We start from the raw sequence: 17,352 nt of genomic DNA, 5'->3' as shown, positions 1-17,352 counted from the left end.
TTTTTTTTTCTAACCTCAAGAAAGGTTGGGATGCCAGTTTCCAAGAAGGGTCTCTCCAGCTCATGTCACTGAGCTCAGGGATGCCAGGCGGCAGGAGCTGGAGGATGGCTGTCCACGTGCTGTGTGGCTGTGCACAGTGGCCACTCTGGTGACAGGCCTGTCCTAGCATCTCTGTGCACTGCCTTGGGGTCTCTCTCTCTTTTTTTTTTTTTTTTTTTTAAATAAAATTCCCCCCTCCCAGTTAGGCATTGTGTGTCTGGGTGCCAGCTTTACCTTGGTGCACCTTGCTTGGTGACAACCCTTTCCCCTGGTTGGGGCAAGGTCTCCATCTCTTCTAGGAGGCCAAACCTGTTGCATGCACCCCATCCTGGGGGCAAGGGAGACTCCTCCCCCTCGTTTTGGTTTGGATTTGGGGCACTCGTGCCATGGAGCAGTGTTGCACTGGGGCGGTCGGCAGGAGCACCCCACCACGAATGGGGACCTCCCGGGCATCCCCAGCCACAGCAGTGGTTTGTGCTGTGCAGATTAAGCTGTGTTGGGGTTTTCTTTCTGGTTTTTCACATTGATGGTCATTTGGAGCCAAACTCCGTTGCTTGGAGGATGCTGGTGCTGCCTGCATTGTTGCTGGGTCAGGCAAAGGTGCCATTTGGGAGCTGGTGTAAGAGAGGGGGCCAAGGGGACCCCATATTCAGCAGGAGAGCAGCATGTGGAGGGTCTCTGGTTAAGGCCTGGGTCTGTCCTCACAGGGACCTGGGAGTGGGGATGCTCCTTCCACAATGAGCCTGGGAGATGCCTCCTCCTTGCTCTTCTGCCTGGTGCAGGCTCTGCGGCACTCAGGTCTGGATGTGGCCTCTGCAATAATTCCACAAAGTGGAATTGCTACTTGGGTTCAAGCGAGCTCCCTTGCAGACTTCACTGTTTTTCCATGATGTGCCCAAGTCCAGCGTTTCTTTTTAACTGGTTCTTTTCCCCGCTCTGACTGCTGTGTTTGGGGAGGAAGAGCAGTCTCCAGCCCTCCTGCCCTCGATCCTCCTGCTTCGGCTGTGGCCTGAGAGCGTGGCATCTCTCTATCAAAGAGTTAAAAATACCAGCACACAGGAGAAATCTTGTCCAAGCCGTAGACCAAAGGAAATCCTGTCACCACACCTAATTGCCAGAAAAAAACATGAACTAAAAAAAAAAAAAAAAAAAAAAATCTAAACCGAGCAGGAAGTCACTTATCTATAGCAACCTGCCAGTGCAGCCGAGAGCAGCTAGTTCTCCATAAAGCATCCTTGTTAGCAGAGTGCAAGCGGAGCTTGAGGGATGGAAATATATCTCCTTCCCGTGGAACCAGGTGCCCTCCCCTGCTGCAGGTCTGGGTGATGGTGGGAAGAACAGCCCGAGTGCCAACATCACCATTTGCACCAGTATTGCCACCAGCATTCAGTAAATCAGAGGGGGGATGATGCAGCCATGGGCATTGTGAGCAAATCGGGGATGCTGAGAGCAAGCACTGGCTTTGCTTTTGTGGCAGATACAAAGGAAGCAGCACCAAGAGTTAATCACCAAGTGATTTTTATCCTTCTTTATTTGTTGAAAATGTCAATTAAAAAACTGTTCAAAATAAAAACATGTTAGAAAAGTTGAACTTGCATAAGTAGTTACAGTAAATAAACCTACATGACAAAGATAAACTGGAAGGCAGCTGACACAACATCCATCTAAAGACAGACTCACTGGAACCTATTTACAAAGCACTGTAAACAAAGTAAATATGGAAACATTGCTGTCCATCCGGCATGGCTTCTTTTCCTTTATATTTTATTTTCTTGTCTTTTTTTTTTTGGCTTCTAGCTCTTGACAAACGCTTGATCTAAAAACTCCCAGTGTGCCCTCCATCACATTACATCTTACAAACATGCATATGTACACAGCACGGCTTTCAACTAAACCAGGGGGCAGCAAGGAAACATTTCTACCTTCTCCTCAGAGTGTAAATGGCCCTCGGTTTGCTTCCTTGCACTGGCTGCACGTTGCGAGCCTGGTCCCCAGCCCACCTTTGGGCAGGCAACAGGTCCGGGCAGTGCCGGCGTGCCTGGGCACGGTATCCCAGAGCAGCGACGTGAGCAAAGGTCATCATCCTGGAAAACGATTAACCAGCACAGCAGGGCTTGCCTGTTGACCAAACCGCTCAAGTGTGTGCCTGGGTGGGGAGCTGCCATCCAGCTGGGATGCTCTGCAGATGGCAAACGTAGCCAGGGCAAAAAAAGATCTCTGTTTTGTCCTAGAAAGAGCTTAGATTTAAAAGAGGGTTTCTTTCTACACTCGTGATGTTTTTGAGTCTAGTTCTCCCCAAATGCCATTTGCTATGTTCTGGCTAAATTTTAATTGCAAGGAGGGAGTTGTAATTAATGCCTCTATTATGTCCTTCATGAACAACGAAACAGTATGACTGTAATGAGCTGTGGGGTGTCTGCACACCCTGGGACCATGCTGCCCTGTGATATACGTTAAGTCTTGTCGTTAACGTCAACAGAACTTTACTTTTATAATGCTGCTAGGGAAGGAAGAAAAACATCAGTTCTAAACTAGGGTATAACACCAAATAAGATGAAGATAGCTGATACATATGCATGTTGCCCGTGTGCTGTGTTCGAGGCGTTGTGCAGGGATCTGGAAGGGTGTTGCACATCCTTGCTCCAGGAGCATTCCAGCTCTTGTCAAAGCATAAATACTTTTCCTATGCCAAGAGAAAGTTCCTTTTTCCTAGCAGAAAGCCCCTTTGGGGCAATGGGGGGAGAAGTGGCCGTTGGCTCCGTTCCCAGCCTTTGGGAAGGAGCGATGGCGGGCCAAATGTGGGCAGAGGGGAGCGGGGAACCAGCACATTTTTGGGGTTGTGTTGTCAAGCAGTGTTTACATTTCCTACAGAGAAAAGCATGTCCTGCAAGGGGAAGCACAGTAAAACTATAAACTCATACGATACCTGGACACTCAATATGAAAACAAAGCAGAGGGTGGGAGTTATAGGTCATGCATAAGAAAAAGGATGGGGGGGCAGAACAGCGGTTACCTGTTGTGCTAATCACGAGCTGTTAGGAGGCAGCACTGTGCCACACACCTTCCCATGCGCTCTGACAGGTGCTCCAGATCTGACTTCCCCAAGGAGTTCAAATGTCTTCATGTTAATTGCACATTTTAATCAGTATCAAGGCCACACGGGAACCACAGTATTGCTGGGCTCTAGTTCGCTACAGTCAACTAATGGGGAAAAAAGAAGGTGGATGGGAAAAGCTTCCCCAGTTGTGATTATCTGAAAAGAGGAGCATGGTGCTTTTTGGTTTCTGCTCAATGCCACCTCAATAATGTTTTCATTCAATAAATAGGTACCGGTGCTTTTGAAAAGAATGAAAGCATTAAAAAGTGCTTAAGCTTCCTCTAGGAAACTGCTGCCAAACCCTTTGTGAGCGGCAATCATTAGCAGAGTTTGTATTTGCTCCCAGTAGCAGGTACGATGAGGTATTAGTTGCTGCAGATGAATTGTGAATCATGGACCGCTTGCTTACTGGTTTACTTGTGATCAATTGTTTCTGGTTTATTTCCTTATTGGATGGAAGAAAAACTATTTTTTTTCTCTGACTTTTTTTTTTGTAACAAAATTTGCCAAACCAACAAAATAAGGAGCAAGAAGATGCAAAGGATCCAGTTCCGCTTCCCAAAAAACACCTGAGGTCACACACCACTGCCAGCAGCTTCTCCCCAAATTCAGGCGATCAGGGATGACTTGCGGCCCGTGTCCTCCCTGCCACACTCATCTGTCTGCTTCAGCAGCCTTCTAACCAGCTTCTCCAACTCCTTCCTGGATTTAAGCTCTTCCTCCAAACACTGTTTCATCCTTTTGTTCTCCTGCAAGGGGGAAAATAAAGGAATAAAGATGCAGTTAATGCCCATGCACTTTATGCAATGAGGTACTTCCATGCGCCTGGTTGCTCAGAAGTGATGGCATCCCAGGGATATTTGACAGGTCACTGCTGGCTGGCAAGGATGAACATCACAGGTTACTTGTGGTCTGATCTGCTCAAGCAGACTCTTACTACCTTACAGACCTGCACAGAAGTCCCAGCGACTTTCAGCAGGCAGAAGCATCCTCCTGGAAACCTAATTTTAGCCTGGGTTGGAGGATCCTGTTCTCCTGGGGTGGTCTCTCCCACCTCTAAACTTGGGGGTGGAGGGAGGAGAACATATTTCCTCTGAATCTGTAAGGACTTGTATTCACCAGACCCCTATAAAATGAACATCTGTGTTGAAAGAGCTTTCAGAGTAGGGGGAAAGTTTCATGTTATGACAAAGACGCACTACTCTTTCCCTCCTGCTGGCTCTGGTGCTCAAGGGACTGCGTGGTGAGCTGATGCAGGGAGCTAAACCAGAAGAAAACTAACGCTGATTCAGGGAGCTGCAGGATTGCACCAGCATCGGCAAGACCTTTCCTGAGGACCAGTCGAAGACAACGACCTGGCGCAGCTAGCACAAACCAACCCACTCGAATTACCTGCTTCAGTTCTTTGACTTCATCTTTCAGTGCATAAACCGTGTCAACGAGGCTCCTGCAAAAAGAAATGAAAAAAAAAAAAAAAAAGGCAATAAAAAGACCTGGAGTGCAGCAAAACAGCAACAGCATGGGAGCTGTTGTGAGCAAGGCGCTGATGGGGAAGCTGCTTCCAGTTTCTGCTTTGCAAGCATCGGGTTGCAGCTATTGCTGCTGCCTGTGAGGGGACTCTGGAAACACAGCCCGGAAGCATTTATAGGCCACCAGTCCAAATTTCATGGCTTTTTTCTCAAAACTCAAAAAAAATACCTTGTTCTGCTATCTCTAAGTCATCAACAAAGGTCTGTGGCTTTGGCTTCCTTGTTTACGCTACTGCAATAAATAACAATGATTTTAAAACTGGAAATGCCTGAGCATCTTTTGTAAAATGGCCTTGACTCCCTGAGGGTATGCTGCAAAAAAAAAACAAGCGTGAAAGGAATGCGCTGTCTGGGAGCAGATCCATGCAGTCACCCAGATGCTGAAGCTCCGTAACGGGCTGGGAGCACTCACAGACAGCTTCACCCAGCTCTCAGGCAGGGGCAGCAGCAGCCCAGTATATCAGTAGTTTAAAAAAAAAAAAAAAAAAAAAAAGCCACTTGTTTGGTTCTGTCCTCCCTGATCCCATCAGCTACATCCTGATAAGCTCTGGGACTCGTTAAACTGGCTCTCGGGACCTGGCGCACAGACTCCCAGAGGGCTACGGCCACGTCGGAGCAGCTCTGTTCTTAAAAAGGGACAAAACAGCAACTGAAACAGCCCAGTGGTTCTTGCCAGGTCTAAGGCAGCAGTCGGTGACACCAGCCTCTCTCCTCTGCAGCGATGCAGAAGGAGAGGGCATTAGTTTTTAAGGTCTTTCACAAAGCAGCAAGGGGATCTGCAAGCAGAGAGCGGCCACGCTTACTTTTCCTCTGTCACAGTCTGGCCATTGCTTCGTGTTTCCTCTACGATGATTTTCTCTTCCTCAGGAAGAAGGACTTGGGGGATGGAGTCTTTACGGGAGCCTGTGTACAAGAATTACTCATCAGGAAGTAAAAAGGAGACTTTCTCTGATGCCCATGCTGCTCTGAAGACAGCAGCCCTCGTTCTCCCGGCTCCTCTTCAAGCCTGGGGCAGGCTGGGGACACGGGGGCTTGAGCGGCCACCAGCTACCTGCCAGGGTTAAATACATACTGCTAACCTAGAGCTAAAGCAGCAAGTGGAAAGTTTTTAAGAGTGCTCACTGATTCTAAAGCTACGTCATGATTTATAAATGAAATCATTCGATTAGGGTCAAGAACTCTCAGAAGAAACACAGCCTCCCTTTTTAAAATGTACCATTATTTGATAGTTCAGTGATTTAATTTGACATCTCACCAGCAATGATAAATAGTTATATTTCCAGCGTTGAAGATGTTAGATAGGTTCTTATGAAGCAGCTTGTTCTTAAACACGCAGCTGATTGAGAGATAATATTCATGCTTCCTTTCTAAAGCTATATGCAACCTGAGATTACCATCAGGTTTTCAGTGCTGACAGCCACAGGCACTGACTAGGTTTGCTTAATTCCTAACAAGTGCTGGTGAAATAGCTGTGTCTCATCTGCCCTCCTACCTGCTTCATTCTCTGTGTTTAGAAGAAAAACAATGGCAACTAAACCACTAGGTAGATGAAGCTCCCTTATCTTGAAGATTGAACATCACACAGTTTCCTAGCATGAGTCTCGTTGCTGTATGATGCAACCATCTGTTTTTTTTCCCAGAGGGGTTATCAGTGTTGCAGGCAGAATAAGAACCAAATCTGGTTGTGTGCCCACCTGAGCCGAGAGCTTGCTGGAAGCCAGCCCCGGTACAGTATGCCTCGATCACCTTCAGGATCTGAGCATCTTCTTCCAGCGCAGCAGTACCTGTAATACATTGCAGCCAACAGCTATTGCAAAGTGCTCCTAGCCTTTGTTCCCAAGTCCCTTAAGAGAAGACCATGTTGTTTCCTTGACTGACACTGTCTCTGGGACTTTGCCTAATTCCTTTTGATTAAATGGTATGAAAAGGCACTTCTAGCTGCTCATCTCACCAAAACTCAGGGGATGATGCCTGACTTTGGGTGCAGGGATCACCAGGAGATGGGCAGGCAGAGCAGCTCTGCTAGGAGAGGCCTGGTACAGCCGCATCAGAGCAGGACTTGGACAGATGAAGTCTTCATTTCCCATCCTAGCTCAGCACTGTCTTCTTGAGGGAGACAACTGACCTTCAGGCCATATACCGTAGTTGCTCACCACTAGGTGAGCATGGCCTTTCATGTAAAACTCCCAAGGAGTGTCCCAAGTGGACTTCAGGGAGCTGTCAGGACTTCCCTCTTTGCAGGTGAGCTCCCCTGCTGAGATGGGGTCTTCTTTTGTTCCCTGGTCCCCCATGGAAAGTGTTCCAGGACCTGCTGACACGGCCAGCTACGGGTTTGTCCCAGACCTCAGATGTATTTTTTTATGACTGTTGATGTGCAGTTTTAATGCAGCTTTTAACTACTGGGAATTAGCTCCTTGGCTTCATGGCCAGAACAAGACCACATGATCACGAAGGGGGGCAGTAGCATGCCTGGTAGTTGTAAGTAGGGGGGGATCTGCCGGAGGCTGAGGACCGGTGTGCTTCCAGAAGCCTCCTGTGCTCAGCAGCATGTAGGCTCGCTCACAACATGAGCATCCTGTCACATCCTGCACCGTAAGAAAGGCTGTTCTCAAAGTCCCGTGGAGATCTCGCAGTACACAGACACCCCCAGAAAGAAGAGAAAAATACACCACTTACTTTTCCGAATAACAAACTCTTCATCAGATGGTTTTCTCTCAGTTTTCCTTTTTGGAAGAAACTTCTTCATTGTTTTTGGACTTTTGCTGGAATCCTATAGAGAAACAGACTCTGGTGTTTAACCAGAACCAAAGGCAGCTCAAACAGCGGAGCAGCACAGCTGAATGCAGCTATCCGTGTTACGCACAACACATTAGAGAACTACAAAGCAGACAATGACAAAGTTGGAGAAAATGATTCTTTTTGCCTTTCCCATGCACTAGTTGTGGCCCACTGCTCCCTGGAACAGCGGTGGGAATTGTACCTGCAGGTCTGGTACAGGACAAGCTCCTTTAGGAAATTCAACCCTTGGCTAAGATTCTTTAGCCAAAGAATTCAAACACGTTCACAGCACTTTCAGTCTGCTTCCCAACTCTGGGGTCTTTGTTAGAAAACTCTATAATGTTGTTCATTTCCTTGACTTGATTTGATTTCTATTATAAAACAGTTGGCAAATGACATTTGTTTCCAAATGATTTGTCTGAATTCCCCCACACATACACAGAGAACAAACAAATACACACAAAGTTAGTGTTTGCTATGACTCCACAAGTAAGAAACACAAGCTTTTATCTCCTTCACAGAGTTACAAGTCTTGCCGATTTGGAGACAATTAGTGTATTAGTAGGTTACATGCAATACATATTTTAAGCGGGAGAAGAGGCATGCCAGGAAGTTTAAGTACCATAATGCAAAATCCTTCTTGAGAGTTATCTCAAAATATATTTGCCAGCCACCACTGGCAAGTTATTGTGACTCTCACAATAACTTACTGATACAGCCAGGCAAAATTAGGGTCATGCGAGCATGAGAAGCGTGAACAGGAACAAGCATTCTTTGCCACAATAAGCCAAAGAGATGTATCTACCCTTACCTTTAAGATATAAGACATCCTCTACAATGAATATGCAAAGAAAGAGAAGATGAGTGTGAGAGATTGATGATTTTATTGACCAAGTCCATTAAATCCACAATTCTAAAACATTTAAATGTTAGTCTTGCAATTAATGTGGCACACCCTCCGTACTGGTTTTAGCAGACTATCAACATGCAAAGGAACACGGTGTCATGCAAAACTGAAACAATTACATGTGAAACGCATGGTAAGTGGGCATTAATACACTCTAAACATGTCAAAATAGAGAACATGCCTCCTTGGTTAGTAGTAGGTTTCTGTTGCTTGTCCAGGAGAACAGCACTTAAAAATGCAGCACCCCTTGGTGCTAGCCAATGCTGCAGCCACTCTGTGCGCCCAGCTCCGTCCGAGCCCCAGAGAGCAGCTCAGGGTCTGGCCCCATGCTCAACACCCGTCCTCTGGTCTTCATCCTGACCCAGCCGGGACGGTGGGATGCTCTGCTCACCCTGGTGACAAACCCCCAGGACTGAGTCTTCCCAAAGGGGACCCTTCCGGAGGGGACCTGCCAGCATCAGGCAGCAGCGCAGCAGCATCTCCCTGCCAGGGCGAGGAGCTCCCTGAACACCCCGTGGAGGGTCCCATCCCTGGGATGCTCGGCACAGGGAGCCGCGTGGCTCTCCTGCAGGGCTCGCCAGCAAAGTCCTGAATCCCAGTGTTATAAACCCTTCACCTAATGCAAAGCAGGTCACTTAAAAAAAAAAATAAGATTAGAAGAAATAATCTGTAAATCTTTTTCACTTTGCTAACCTGAATCCGGACACACCGCTTTACCCACAGCACCTGCTCTGTCATTTCAAATGATTACTGGAAACAGAACAGGAAAAATGACCCAATTTCAATGGAAATAACAAGAGTGCTGTGCAGTACGCAAGCAGGTTCTGGGGTTTCCTGAGCACAGCTAGGTACAAGGAAATGCACAAGACTGTGCCATCCCGTCCTACACTACTAGAAGCCAATTAGAGTAACACTGGATGTCTGCAAATTTCTAATCTTTTAATCAAACTCCCCCACTCCCTTCCCTGCAAATAACCTTTGATATTTGTATTCCTTCGTTATATCTTCATTATAGGAAGGTGACTTGCACGGAGCTGTTAGCATAGTTTATTTTGTGCTCTACTTTAAATTAAATAAAAAAAAATAAAATTACAGTGAAATAGGAGTTCTGCTTAGTGATTGAGCACCCCAGAGGGAGGGACGAGGCACGTGCAGATCTGCTTGGGCCAACAACTGAACTTATTTCACATTCGCCATCGCAGGCTCGTGTCCATGAGTCCCTCCCCCGAGAGGGGAGCTGCCCCCCAGGCTCCGGCTGGGCTGACTGGGTACCACGCTGTGCCTGCCCCGCTCTGCTCCAGCTCTGCTGGCCTTTGGGTTTCCACCAACGTGGCCAGCACAGCCCGTTCCCATGCAAACCACATTTTTGGTCCTTTGACACCTTGCACGCTACCATCCCGCCCGCAGCAGCATTGTCCCCCTCGGGGCTCCCCACCTGCTCGGCCTCTGTGGCAAAAACCCCTTGCCTGGTTTCGATGCGGAGAGTTAAACTGCTGCTATGTGTGGCGGGGGACAACTGAGAAACTGCAAAGGATTGTGGTATTAATGACATCACTCTATCTGTGGTTTTGGCCTACCTTCTAAACAAATAACAGCCTTGCACTTTCATGCAGAAAAATTTGTCCTCCAATTCAAGCCTCTTCCTATATTTTAATTCACCGTGCAAGCAAGAGACAGTTTAATCGACGTTAGGGATTTGGACCATGCAAAGATTAAGGGTCGTTCCCAGTCTGTTTGGTTATTTTTTAAACAATTTAATTCCTGAACTGAAATGCATTGTTTTACAAATTTTAAGAAATAAACGTAACAAAATGCCATGAGGCTACCTAAAATCTCTACCTGGAGTAGCGGACCCCCCTCCGGCTGCCGGGCTCTCCATCCCTGAGTGCTGGGGGGGGGGGTGAGCCCCCTCCTCATCCCTGTCCCTGCTGGGAGCCCGGCCAGCGATGCTCCCAGGGGTGCTGTACCAAGAAGGGCAGCTGACTCAGAACCGGAGTGCTCATTGAGTAAGAGGAACGTTACCCGAGTTACTGGTGAGTAATCCCAAAAGTTTAACGTGAGGTAGGGAAGGGGAGCACTGCAGTTACAGCGAGGGGTGAGAATTGGAGTTGGGTTGTATTTTGGGTTTCCCCACGCTGCCTCCTACCTCCCAGGCTTGGGGTTTCTGCCTTGGGCCGCTGCATCCCAGCAGGGTGCGGGTGTGTAAAACACTCGGGTGGGTAGCAGAGGAGGGTCAAGCCCCACGGCTGCTGCAGGGAGCCCCGCTCCAGCCACGAAAACACAGGGTGGAAGGCACAAGACATATCAACTGGCCTTTTTCCTCTTCCTCTTGGTGCAGCATTGCTGCTCGATCCTGCAACGCCGGTCTGGGCAACGCCGAGCCGCTCCTACAGCTTGTCTCGATGCAGCGCGTCCTGGCAGAGGGCCCAGCTCCCACCCACGGCTCAGACCAGGGCAGGAGGAGGAGGAGGAGGAGGAGGAGGAGGAGGAGGAGGAGCGGAGGCAGCTCCACCACAGCACCAATGGGACATGCAAGGCTGCAGGACACCCCGCTATGGGATGGGTGACATCCAGCAGCCCAGGGCGCTGGCTACAGCCGCTGACAGAAATCAGGAGCTGGACTGAGCCTGCAAACACACGTGCTTGTGCTTCCTTGTTGCACAAAGCCAGCCGCTGCAACAAGTGTTCATCGCGGGACTGGGGCAGAGCCGTTTCTCTCAACATCCCCATTAACCTAAGCTTCTGTGCCCTCACTGTAGGATAAGAACCCCGAACACAAGCACTAGGGATTGCCGTGAAACCACGGTCCTCTGCAGGCACGTGGGACGATTACCTCTTTGTAACTCAGTGCTGCTGACGGTCTGAGTGGAGGAGCAGGACGGAGGCAGCTCAAGCTCCAGGGCTTGAGGATTTTGGGGGGTTCCAGAGGTCCACGGATCTGTCCGGCTGAATTAAATGTCTGAGAAAATAGATGAGAAGCAAATGAAGACTGTTAACCACCAAACAATGCAGAGAAGCAGGGCGGGACGGACAGGAGTTCACTGTGAACTCCTTTGAGACATCTAGGTTGCAACGAAAATAGGGCAGGATAGATGTAAAAATGGTACAAACACGACCTGGTTACAAGCAAAACTGCAGGATGTGTCTTACAGCGGTACACATTACCTCAATATCCAGGTGCATGGCTGAACAAGAGAGATCAGCCACACTGAGGAACCTGAGGCAGCAGAGATGCTGGGGAGGTGAGATGCTTACCGAATGAGCGCTCCAGGACTGCGTTTTGGATACGGTGTTGCAGGTCCCTTTGGTCAGCCTTTGCAAGTGGTCAAGCCATTCGTGCAAGTCCTGGCTGGTGCTGCAGGACACAGTGATCCGCTCCATCATGTTCCCTGTGGCAGAGAGTTAAATAACCGTTACTAGCAAGCAGTAGAGACCCAGGAGGAAACACAGGGTGAGCTCAACTCAGCACAGCAGCAAGCAGCTCCTCAGTTTGTAAAGTCCAGTGGCTGCGAAAAGGTCAGGGCAAAGACGCAACTGTCTGTCCTGCTCCAGGCACCCGGTCCCAGCCAGTGCGGGAGCAGCACAGAAAAGCTAAGGGAACTAGCGAGATGAACGTGTGAGGAATTATTTAATGTTAAAAGTAAGCAAATGAAACATTTCCACAATTAACAGGACCCTGACACCAAATACCAGCAGCACAAATAGCTGCACTGCAGCCAAGGCACTGAGCACGAAACGACTGTGTATAGCTACAAATAATGACATAAATTGAAGGGCAAAATTGGGAGGAACATTAGGAAAGCTACCTGATGACCAGACTCGTTCATCTGTCAATAAATGAGGCTGGCTCACAGCTGCACAGGCTGGACCCTGGACACAGATGGGGCATGGATGGCACAGAGCAGCGCTACTGGGCCCACAACCAGCCCTGGCAGGAGATTTGTCCCATATGAAACACGACAGTCTCCAAAAGCAGCCCAGAGACAGAGCTCAAGGGAGCTAGGAGGAGGTTGCCTCAGCCAGGAGGGAGATGCTCAGGAACTCTGACCACACACGGTAAAAGAGCAAAAAGAAGAGCGTGGTGCAGGGGGTGGAGGGAGGAGGAGAACCAGTACCTCCAGTGGCAGCTGCGGTTTGGACTGGGAGGACAGTCCCAGGCAGGGGCCACACTGACCTGCGATTTCAAACATGTGCTCGTTCCCTTCAGCATCTTCCAGCTTTGTCAGTGTCATTCCCGTCAAAGGCAGCTTTCCCTAGGAGAATTCAGGAGGAGTCAGTGTCTGCATCTGCTTCCCAGCGGGTGTTGTTCTGCTTGTTTCTGCTGATCCCTTTCTCTTTGGGAATTGCCATTAAAAACTAATTTGTGAAGGCCTCAGACCGCAGGAAGAGTCTCCTTTAATGTATGGATCTAGCCTTCACTGCACAACTAGGTCAAACCCCTGAGAAGAGGCTCCCATGACAATTGAGTCATCCCCAGCTCATCTGCTGCCCTTTCCCTTCACTAGGTGCAAACCCTTTTTACAACCGAGTCAGGAGGATGAACTTCCCCTGGTTATTCTGAAAGCCTTCCCTGTCCCTCTGTTTTGCATGCTGAACTGCCTGCTCACCTTACTTCCGCTGGTGGGTAAAATCTAAAAACCCAGCCAAATCCTTCCCAAATCTTTCTCATCACCCTTGCTTACAACAAATGATGCATCAACACAGGAGCATCCTTTTCCTGGATGGTATTGATGGTTTCAGGCAACTGGAGAAAAGCCAAGCTCCAAAACACCCTGACTGCAGCCATTCAAATGGTAAAACACAAGAAATGCAGTGTTTTGGGGTGCTTCATGGGGGTGGAAATTTTGGGCTTTATAGTAGTGAAGTATTTTGCAAAGATGGCCCAACCCTGAGAGCCGGCAAAACCCTACAGCTGGGTCAGGACACCTTACACACACACACATGAAATTCTTGAGAACAGCATGTAGGACAACGTGCTGCAAGGGGTTGGTTTTTATTTCTAATTTCACAGCATTCACACTTACCAAATGCTGTTTAACCAGTTGGCAGGACAAAGACACTAAGTGTCCTGGCACCCATGGTAAAACCAAGCCTGGTTCCCAGCCTGGGGCATTTGCATCACAACAGAGAGGTTTAAGGAAATAGAGGACTTGAATTAGATAAGAGCTATCTGATTTCCTTTTTCACACCTAACGCCTTGCAACTTCAAATTAAGCATGCCTACCTGATAGATGAACCCACTCATCCGTGGGCTTGCAGACAGCATCAGCAAAACGTTTGAAAACAACAAGAAATATCTCTCCTCTTTCTCCTGCGGGGATAAAAATCTAGGTTAGTCCAGTTTGCAATGCAGCACAAGCACTTTCCTCCAGCAAACTGAACCTGTTGCAGCTGGAATCACAGCTTGTGAGACACCACCCCCAAACCAATTATTTTGGCTTTTTTTCTTTATAGCATCTCATTTCTGTACTAGTTTTTCCTGCATGCATTTTTGTCTGCATCCTGCTAATCCTGATGATATTACTGATGTCCTCTTCCAATCATTTCAGAGTGCCTCAGAAGACTAAGACCTTACATCTCCCAGCAGTTCACATCCCAAACAAGTCTTGGGGACTAGGCTCTACAGGGCTTTGTTTTACAGGTCTTCCCTTCCCACAGAAAAGTTGCTACAGCAAGCAATTCAGTGGTCTGAAGCTCTTTCCCACAAAGCAAACACCAAAAGTGGCTTTAACACCACTGGGGAAGGTCTGTGGCAAGCACTGATGCGACACTTTAGGACCAGCAGCACGGGAATCCCTCCAGTTATTTCCAAAGAGCAATCAGCTCTGGAGTGGGACGTCACATCACCCGCCGTGCTCTGCACAGGACGTGGCAAAATGGTTACGCTAACGCACACTTTCGAGTCACTCTCATTTCTCAGAGTAAGTCACAGGGGAGAAGGGGGGAAATTAATGTGCTATATGACACTAAAATACTTCTTTTTCTTGCAAAGTGTGTCACCAAAGGCCTGAAAAGCTAAGCCCCCGGGGTGTGATGCAGTGCCTGACTCCAAAGATGTGCACAGTCCCATTGCACAGCTTTTCTCCAGGTAAAATTATTTATCGGCATTATTTGTCAGCACTTTGCTGGCCTGGGGTGACAGTAGCTGCCGCTGCTGATCTCGTGAGCAAGGGGGTATTTGGACACAATGTCTTTAGCCAGGAGAAGGACCACTGCACTCACCTCACTTCCTCCACACTGTACCATAACCTGGGACATGTAGATGATGTTTCCCATCGTTTTTATGTCCTCTCCTTCCCAGCGCTGGATGGATTCAGAAAGAATCTGCAGTTCGAGTTGTTTCCTCTTCCTCAGCTCCTGGCATTGCGACTGGGAATCACAGCGGGGCACTTCGTTAGTCAAATCCAAACCATCCCAACAAAGATGGTTTCACCAGCAACGCTCCCACAGCCACGTGGGCTCAGGGCTGGTCATGTCAAAGGATCGGGAAAGCCTGCTTTGGCTCCATTACACAAAGTTTGTTTTTAAAAAAAAAAAAAAAAAAAAATCACACCCTAGCAATTTATGAAGTAATGAATACGTTAAAATGTCAAAGAAAATGCGAACTGTACTGAGCAAACTTTTCTTTCCAAACCAGTCCTACCTCTGAGAGTACAGGGTCACATTTTCCAAACCAAGATAGCGCAGAGTTAAACGTGTCTAATTTTGCTGCTGCTTAGACAGATTCTGCCCATTTTGCCCAAACAGCAGAGAGTTACACCTGCAGCAATGCAAATGCAAAGCCCCCAGGAATCAGATGGGCAGATATATTCTAACCAAAATTTGCAAAGCCAAAAGCGGGACTTGGTGCAATATTTCGGCAGTGCAATAGAGTAGCACAAAAAGAAGCTTTTGAAGATGCCGTAATTGAAAAGACTGCACCGATGCTCGGCAGCTGGGGACCGGTAGAGCTCCACGGAGCAGCCAGTCTTCCAGCAGCTTTCAGCAAGCAGAGGACGTCACTGACTGAACAAAGCCAACCCTGCAAATCCCAGCAAAACTTGCCTTAACTGACTCCTCTGACAACGAGGAAAACTGCTGCAAAGCCAAACCCGGGCTGTTTTTACCAGCTGCTTGTTTTTTTCCAAACCCCTGTTTCTGACAGAGATTTTCCTCCTTTCCAGCTCAGTTTCATACAAACTCTTTAACTGTCCAGATCTTCAAAGAGAGAGACTGCATTGTGTCTAGTCTGAAAACACAATTTTAAACCAGACTGTCGGGGCTTCCTTTGGTTTTGCAACTGTCGTGTGCTTCAATGGCTCCCTGGGTGTCCGAATCCGACATTCCCAGGATGCAAATCCATATAAAATCCACAGCAATCCATCGCAGTCTGTGCAGAGGTGCCACTGCAAATCACAGCGGCTCCGCATTCCCTGCCCTGCCGTTGCTCGGGAGCCTCCCTGGTCCCACCACGGGACCTCGTGTCCGTCGCAAGGGGCATCTCTGCCCGTCTAACCTCAAATCCGCACTGAACCTCGTATCATAATTACATTAAATTGCTCAGCACCCAAGTACACATTTCAAGTAAAACTGTCCATCACTTACAAGCATTCCTAAAGATTAATGACAACTTGTAATTTAAATGAATTATTCCCCTATTATCTACTAGAATAAATGGAAAGAGAGCTGAGTTTCTAAGTAAATGTAACATGATCGCCCTTTCCTGTTTTCTATGAACTTTCTCCTCCCCATCTTTTATCTGCACTGCTAAGTACTGAAAACTTGCATCTGCTGCGCTAAGGAAGGAAGTTGGACCACATCTGGAGTGGTTATAGTGAAAGGCATTCAGTGGCTACAAAGCGAGAAAGACTATAGCTTTTTTAATAACCGAGAAAAGCTTTGTCGGGTAAAACCTCTGCGCACGTGGATGGCTTTTCCCCCTCTTTTTCATCTCGGTGCAGTAGGACTTTGAGGGGTATAGGTAACACAGCTCACAGAAATAGGTTTGTTATCTCTGACTCATCCCTTCGCTGCCGCTTGCTCTGTTCCCCGCCGATGGCCATGGCACTCGGTACCACAAATTACCTGTGATACGGGCAAAGCCTCCCGATGCCCGTGGAGCAATCCTCAACACAACCAGGAGTCACTCAGTGGGCTCCAAGGGGATGTTCCTGCTGGCACCAGCAGTTGAGTCAGACACCCGTGATGATAACCTTTCACAGCTCATCTCAACAAGCAAGGCTTAGTCTAGTTTCAGGTGGCAAATGATTAGGGTACGGAGGCAAAAGGAGATGAAAGGGACCCCGTCGCCACCACTACCCACAGGTGGCTTTCAGCAGCAGAGGAGAAAGTCAGAGATCCTCCGTTTTTGCTGCTGGGACCACGGAGCCGGCGTGTAACTGCTGAAACATGCAGCCGGAGGGGCAGCTCTAGGCTTGAAACTTGAAATTAAGATTCTTTATAACCCATCTTTTCCATTCCAAAAGACCTTTTTTTTCTAATGAGGAGACAAATGTCAAGCTTGACTCATTCTGCGTGAAATGCAGCCCTGAAATGGAGTGCTCTATTTTAAGAATTGCCACCTACCACAAGTGACTTGAAGGACGTGACAGCTTTCAAAACCTCTTCGTGATCTGCATGCGCCTCCTAGTGAAGGGAGAGAAAAATCCCTCAGCCACCACCACCACCACCACCACCACCACCCCCCCCCCGCTGTCCTCCGCAGCACCCACTGCCCCAGCACACCCAGGGCTGCAGAGCTCGCAGGGTGCTGGGGGATGCGGGGCCAAGGGTGCAGGCAGCATGGGCTGCAGGAGGGGGCCAAAGTCCCCCAGGTACCTTCCTCACCACCCGATTCAATGTGACATGGTTTAAAGTAGCCATGCAATTCATCAATACCAATTTAATGAGTGTGAAGTGGCCAGAGCAAGAGCAGATACAATTTTACTTAGAACAAACTCGGCTTGCAAAGAAAATCAACCAAACCAGGCAGAGGTGCAGGTATGGATTTCTAGTTTCACCTT

At 48.3% G+C, this 17,352-nt stretch overlaps 1 protein-coding gene across 5 annotated transcripts in view; it reads right to left on the bottom strand.

Moving 5' to 3' along the window:
* Positions 1 to 1,552: 1,552 nt before the first annotated feature.
* ARHGEF6 (Rac/Cdc42 guanine nucleotide exchange factor 6) overlaps positions 1,553 to 17,352 on the bottom strand; it is a 41,869-nt gene continuing 26,069 nt past the window's right edge. For 3 of the 5 annotated variants that reach the window (XM_075763163.1, XM_075763165.1, XM_075763167.1), the window contains 12 exons: positions 16,916 to 16,975; positions 14,573 to 14,719; positions 13,575 to 13,661; positions 12,525 to 12,603; positions 11,606 to 11,739; positions 11,184 to 11,309; positions 8,255 to 8,275; positions 7,342 to 7,435; positions 6,360 to 6,449; positions 5,469 to 5,568; positions 4,529 to 4,583; positions 1,553 to 3,885 (listed from right to left, as the gene is read on the bottom strand). In XM_075763163.1, the coding sequence (XP_075619278.1) occupies positions 3,745 to 3,885; positions 4,529 to 4,583; positions 5,469 to 5,568; positions 6,360 to 6,449; positions 7,342 to 7,435; positions 8,255 to 8,275; positions 11,184 to 11,309; positions 11,606 to 11,739; positions 12,525 to 12,603; positions 13,575 to 13,661; positions 14,573 to 14,719; positions 16,916 to 16,975 (1,134 nt within the window). In that variant the 3' untranslated portion in view covers positions 1,553 to 3,744. The remainder of the gene's footprint in view (positions 3,886 to 4,528; positions 4,584 to 5,468; positions 5,569 to 6,359; positions 6,450 to 7,341; positions 7,436 to 8,254; positions 8,276 to 11,183; positions 11,310 to 11,605; positions 11,740 to 12,524; positions 12,604 to 13,574; positions 13,662 to 14,572; positions 14,720 to 16,915; positions 16,976 to 17,352) is intronic. The other 2 variants (XM_075763164.1, XM_075763168.1) reach the window with 1 other exon arrangement.

Source organism: Balearica regulorum, chromosome 11, assembly GCF_011004875.1.
Source record: "Balearica regulorum gibbericeps isolate bBalReg1 chromosome 11, bBalReg1.pri, whole genome shotgun sequence".
NCBI classification, from domain to species: domain Eukaryota; kingdom Metazoa; phylum Chordata; class Aves; order Gruiformes; family Gruidae; genus Balearica; species Balearica regulorum.
Note: the sequence above shows the minus strand (reverse complement) of the source record. Positions and strands in the feature narration are given on the sequence as shown.